Source organism: Ixodes scapularis, unplaced genomic scaffold (genome assembly GCF_016920785.2).
Source record: "Ixodes scapularis isolate PalLabHiFi unplaced genomic scaffold, ASM1692078v2 PGA_scaffold1__304_contigs__length_218370807, whole genome shotgun sequence".
Taxonomy (NCBI): Eukaryota; Metazoa; Arthropoda; class Arachnida; order Ixodida; family Ixodidae; genus Ixodes; species Ixodes scapularis.
The window spans coordinates 22976160-22982184 of NW_024609846.1; the positions used below are offsets into that span (position 1 = coordinate 22976160).

Sequence of the window (6025 nt, forward strand, 5' to 3'; positions counted from 1 at the left end):
TGAAGGAGCCCTGATGGCCTGATGGTTTGTTTCTTCCGACGTTGACAAAGGTCACATGAAGAGACATACCTCTTTACAGTTCGGTACATGTACGGCCAGTAAAAACGTTCCTTAACCTTTCCGTAAGTGCGAAGGATACCCAGGTGACCTGAGGAAGGTGCGTCGTGTAGTTCGTGAAGAACTATGGCCTGTAGGTGTTTAGGAATCACGACAAGCCATGGTAATCCTTCGGGTCTGAAATTCTGGCGGTATAGAATGTTGTCGCGGATACGAAAGAGTCCCGAGGACGGCTGGTTTGCATCAGCTGAGAGGCGTCTTATAAGAAGCTTCAGAGCTGGACCACGACGCTGTTCGTGAGCGAGGTTGAGGAGCTCTGATATCGGCAGAACTGGGAGTTCAGTTGAATCGGTGTTGTAGTTAGCTGGACTTACCGGGTAACGAGACAAACAGTCAGCGTCCTGGTGCATCTTTCCTGATTTATATACGATGGTGAAATCATATTCTTGAAGGCGGAGAGACCAGCGTCCAAGGCGACCAATGGGATCTTTTAATGACGAAAGCCAACAAAGGGCATGGTGATCAGTGATGACACGGAAGGGACGTCCAAAAAGGTATGGTCGAAATTTGGAGACCGACCACACCACTGCAAGGCATTCTTTCTCGGAAATGGTGTAATTCCGCTCAGCCGGTGAAAGTAGTCGACTAGCGTAAGCAATTACCGTTTCGTTTCCGAACTGATGTTGTGCGAGAACTGCTCCAATACCGTGACCACTGGCGTCAGTGCGAATTTCAGTGGGCGCCGTGTCATCGAAATGGCCGAGAATGGGGCTGGAGGTCAAAGCATCTTTCAGATGGGCAAAAGAAATCTGATGAGGATCCTTCCACTCGAAAACTTGATTTTTTTTCAGGAGAGATGTCAGTGGGAGTGCTATGTGTGCGAAGTCTCTGATAAAGCGTCGGAAGTAGGAGCAAAGCCCTAAAAAGCTCCTTACGTCTTTTGAAGAAAGAGGCGTGGGGAAATCTTTGACAGCCTTAATTTTTTCAGGGTCGGGTAGAACACCATGTTTGTCCACGAGATGTCCTAGGACTTTAATTTGTTGACTACCGAACCGGCATTTAGCTGAATTTAGTTGTAGTCCAGCTTGTTGAAAGACTGCAAGCACTTGGGTCAAACGGTCAAGATGTTTTGGGAAGGTGTCAGAGAAGATGATGACGTCGTCAAGATAGCACAAGCAAGTGACCCATTTTAGTCCCTTGAGTAGGCGGTCCATCATTCTTTCGAACGTTGCGGGTGCGTTACACAGGCCAAAGGGCATGACCTTGAATTCAAAAAGTCCGTCGGGCGTAATGAATGCCGTTTTCTCACGGTCGGCTTCATCAACGTTAATCTGCCAGTAGCCGGCGCGAAGATCAATGCATGAGAAATATTCCGCTCCCTGTAGGCAATCGAGAGTGTCGTCGATGCGTGGCAGAGGATATACATCTTTTTTCGTGATCTTATTTAACCTACGATAATCGACGCAAAAACGCCATGAGCCGTCCTTCTTTTTTTACTAAAACAACAGGAGAGGACCAGGGGCTGGACGAGGGTTGGACAATGTTTCGCGACAGCATTTTGTCAACTTCCTGTTGAATAGCGCGCCGTTCGCTTGGTGACACCCTGTAGGGACGATGGTGGATGGGAGGTTCGGAGCCGGTGTTGATTCGATGAGTAACTTCAGTTGTCTGACCGAGAGGGCGGCTTGTAAGGTCAAATATAGTATGGTACTTGCAAAGTACGCTGTGGAGTTGCCGTGCTTCGTCTCTGTTCAAAGTTGGGTCAATCATGGTGGAAATATAGGCAAGGTCAGTCTCCGAGAGTGGTTGAGGAGGTTTGGGTGGCAGAACTTCTTCAGCAATGACGGCGACGGTGGAGTCAAGAGTCGGGAAGCTGCGCGCAATTGTCATACCTTTGGGGAGAATTTGTGGACTGCGAGTGATATTAAGCACCCATATATCGGTGGCACCATTCTGGATGGCTGCAATGCAGTGTGGTACAGCGAGTTGTTTTTCAAGCAATATGTTCACAATAGGTGAGATTATGTAGTCACCGTCCTGGATTGATTGAGCGGTTGTGACATTGATCGCTACAGCCGACAATGGCGGTATGCGTGATGTTTCAAGACAGCACAGCGTTGCTCCAATGGGGTCTGAGACACCGCAGGCCTCTGTAGCATCGAGTTAAATTTCGCCTTTAGCGCAGTCAATGAGAGCAGAGTGAGTGGCCAGAAAGTCCCAACCAAGGATGGTTTCGTGAGGACAGCTTCTAAGGACTGTAAAAAGAACAAATGCGGTCTTGTGATGAAGGGTTATGCGAGCACCGCACATACCATGAGGAGAGATTGCGCCGCCGTCAGCACCGCGCAGAATTTTTGTGTCAGGTGGCGTCAGAACTTTTCGTAAGCGTCGTCTGAGGTCTTCGCGCATGATGGAAATAGCGGCTCCGGTATCAACAAGGGCAAATGTGCTAATACCGTCAATGTCGATCAGCAGTCGATTCTTGGCTATAGCGGCGATGCTTCGAGGAGGATTTTGGGCTGGGGACTCTAATGCAGCCTCACCTCTTGAAGCTGCATTGGTTAGTTTTCCGAAGGTCGAAGGTCATGGGACGGCGACAGTTGGCGGCGGATGACTGGAGATAGCGACTGGCGACGGCGCGGCGATGGCGAACGATTGTTGCGTGACGAGCGATAATATACTTGTTCATTCGCGGGGTGCCCGGGAGATGGCGAGAAGCTTCCCCTGTAAGGTTGACTGGAGCTGGAAAATGGAAACCTGGGCTGCTGGTTGCTCCATGGGTTGCGGCAATAGCGGGCGACATGACCAACCACGTTGCAGTGGAAACAAATTGGCCGATTGTCGGGTGTTCTCCATGCGGCTGGGTCCCGACGTTGGGGCGGTCTGAAGACTGTCGCTGCAGTTGGAGGTTCGCAGGGGCAATGATCAGAAATATGATGGTCAGCGGTGGGTTGGAAGCGGGGGCATGAAGAAGCGCAGAGCTTCTCCATTTCCTTCCTGACGACACTTTGAACAGCAGCTATTGATACTGTTACGTTCGGCGACTCGGAAGGGCGAGAGGAACCCTCACTAGGCATCATTGCTTCCAGCTCTCGGCGTACGATTTTGGTAATCTGTACCGAACTGGCATCTGTGTCTTCGCAAGATGATGTTGCTGGTGTGTTGGGCAAGCGGTTGAATTTGTGTGCTATCCTTCGTGTTTTAGCAGCTTCGAACCGGCGGCACTCCTTGATGACCTCGTCGACCGTCGAGCAGTCTTTGATTACAAGCAGCTGGAAGGCATCGTCTGCTATGCCTTTTAGGATGTGCTCGATGCGGTCAGTATCTGACATCTCAGGGTTAGCCTTGCGGCAGAGAGAGATGACGTCTTGTATATAGGTGACATATGACTCTGTAGATGTTTGTACGCGGGAACCCAGCTTACGCTTCGCAGACAGCTTACGCCCGGTGGGACGTCCAAAAAGGTCTTGAAGTTTGGACTTACAGAGTTCCCAAGAGGTTATCTCTTCCTCATGCGTTTCGAACCATGTCCGGGCGGTGTCTCGCAAATAAAAAATAATGTTCGCGAGCATGATGGTATTGTCCCATCGGTTATGCAAGCTTACTCTTTCATAGAGGTCGATCCAGTCTTCTATTTCCTGGTCGCCTGTGCCGGTAAAAGGTCCGGGGTCCCGAGGCTTTGTGAGGACTAAGGGTGGCGGGGGCGTAGGTGGAGCGCCTTCGGGTGGTGTCGCTCTAGGTGGAGTCATGTTGGATGCGGGCGGAAGACTCCTGCTGCGAAGGTCCAGGTCGGGGATGGGTCCGCACCTCCACCAAAGAATGTTACGGTGAAAACGATGATGATTTATTTATAGCTGGGTAATGGCGGTAGACAGAGGATTGAATCCCTTGCTGCGAGCCCGCTGGCGATCCTCTACCTCCTCTTCTCTAGGCATCTCATGAGCTCTGTAATAATATATATATATATATATATATACATATATATATACATATATATATACACATAAATATAACTATATTTTTAAAAAACTTTTGGAATTTTTACCGAACTGTAGCGACGCCTGGCTTATGCAATTACCTAAAGACTTTATTCGCACCGTCTCCCTTACTAGCCTTTTTGTATCATTCCTCTCCTTGTGAATGATTTCTGTCTCCGACCAAATAGCAGTGCAGTTGTTACATTCGTTGACATGTTTTGCGATTTCTGAGTTCGGTGCATTGTTCTTCACGTTTCTTTTGTGTTCACTTAATCTGTCCTTGATGCATCGTGATGTTTGTCCTACATACTTAAACCCGCATTCCAGTGGTATCTCGTACACCACACCATTCTCGCAATCTACCGATTTTTCTCGATGGTTCTTTCTGCAATTGTTCGCACTGTCGCACTTTCGACAAGGAAGAACTGGTCGTTCAAAGAGAGAGTGTGCGTATTGGTTCTTCGATCGCACCAATTTTGTCAGAAATTTCTTTGAACCATGCGGATCATCACGTCAATGATTTTGTAGCTTCCTTGCCAAATACGAAGGCTATATATAGTCCGAAGATTCGTAGGTAATATTTTGATTTGTGTCTTTGAGGGAACGTCGGTGCAGACGATCAAGCAATGTGTGCTGGATAAATGCCCTCGGTTAACTTTCACGGAGCAGCAGCCTGTCCATGGAGAAATTCAGTATTTGGATTTAAAGTTTATACCAGCAGTGGTCTCTGCTGGAGATATGGGAAAGAAGCGGCAAAGTTGTTACTGGCCGCCGACAGTTGCCATTCGAAAACTGAAGAGGGGTGTGATTGCTTCTGTTATAGGAAACACATGCAAAGAGTCTTGTGTACATTGGATAGAGAGGGTAATAACCTTGCAGTTGGAGCGCCTTTTGGAAGCCGGCTACAGACAGGTGGTTATATCCAGTGTGGCGTCAAAGGTGTTGGACAGGATTGTCTTTGCCCCTCCGGAGAAGACAGTGTTAAAAAATAGGGTGTCTGTTCCCTTTTATCATGCTATCTCACACAATGCCAGGTCTGTGGCGTCAAAGTATGATGTTAACGTTGTGTTTAAAGCGCAGAACAAGCTAGAAAGGTTGACGCCTTTTTCAGGGGCGGGTTTGGGGTGTACGAAAAAACACCGGGATCCCGCGGTGCCTTGTCAGGAAGAGGTTTTCTGCGGTGCGGTTTTTCCTACGTAGGACAGACTGGTCGCTGTTTAAACGATTTGATAATAGAGCACAAAAGGGCGGTTCAAAATAATGCACCGAACTCTGAAATTGCTAAACATGTAGTCGAATGACAACTGTATACCAGAGTGGGAGGGCACTGAAGTCTTACATAGAAAAAAGGATAGCCATAGGAGAGTGTTAAGAGAAACTATGCGTATTTTAAGCTCCCGGAACTGGATCAGTCAACCTTCATTATTCCTTGAGAAGGGACGAAAACGTTCCTAGGTTTATATATATATATATATATGGCATGATGATTGAAGCTTGTGGGCCGCGGTGATTATTGAAATACACAAAAAGATCCATGGACTGAACAAAAACATGGAAAGGGCCTCCATGGCAGCGACCATTCGGCCATAGAACTGCGCTACGCAGTCTGCTTACCACGCACGGGCCATTACGCTCGGATGCTTTCGAAGTTCGACCAAATGGACTTTGGTCACATGGCCCAACTCGCCCACCTGGCACCTTGGTGCATGACCACGTTAGGGCCCTGACTGGTCATCAAACTACGAACTGTGGTGCGATTTTCTTTTCGGCATTCAGAAAGACTCTGTTCCCACAACTGTGTGCTCGTCAAAACGGAAACGTGCACCCTGGATTACTTCCGACATAATTAAAGCCGCTCGCCATAAGCGAGCTCTCTTTCGTAGAGCGCATCGTTCCAAGTGCCCCACTGCACTAGAGTTGGCGAAGAACCACCAGAGAGCATTGCAGGCCACTATTTACCGTGCGTATCAAAAATATGTCCGCGACATTGC

At 48.5% G+C, this 6025-nt stretch overlaps 1 protein-coding gene across 1 annotated transcript; it reads right to left on the minus strand.

The window, feature by feature from the left end:
* Positions 1–2126: 2126 nt before the first annotated feature.
* Positions 2127–3629, minus strand: LOC115319722. Its single transcript, XM_042290102.1, has 2 exons — positions 2868–3629; positions 2127–2312 (listed from the first exon to the last, which is right to left on the minus strand). The coding sequence occupies exons 1-2, from the start codon at positions 3627–3629 to the stop codon at positions 2127–2129; spliced, it is 948 nt and encodes a 315-aa protein (XP_042146036.1).
* Between the last annotated feature and the right edge of the window lie 2396 nt (positions 3630–6025).

Excerpts from the sequence above, each read along its gene's own strand:
- LOC115319722 (XM_042290102.1), bottom strand. The coding sequence starts at position 3,629 with ATGCTCGCGAACATTATTTTTTATTTGCGAGACACCGCCCGGACATGG. Across the intron at positions 2,313-2,867 it reads TTTGTTTCCACTGCAACGTG|TCCTTAGAAGCTGTCCTCAC; the intron begins GTTGGTCATGTC and ends TTCTTTTTACAG.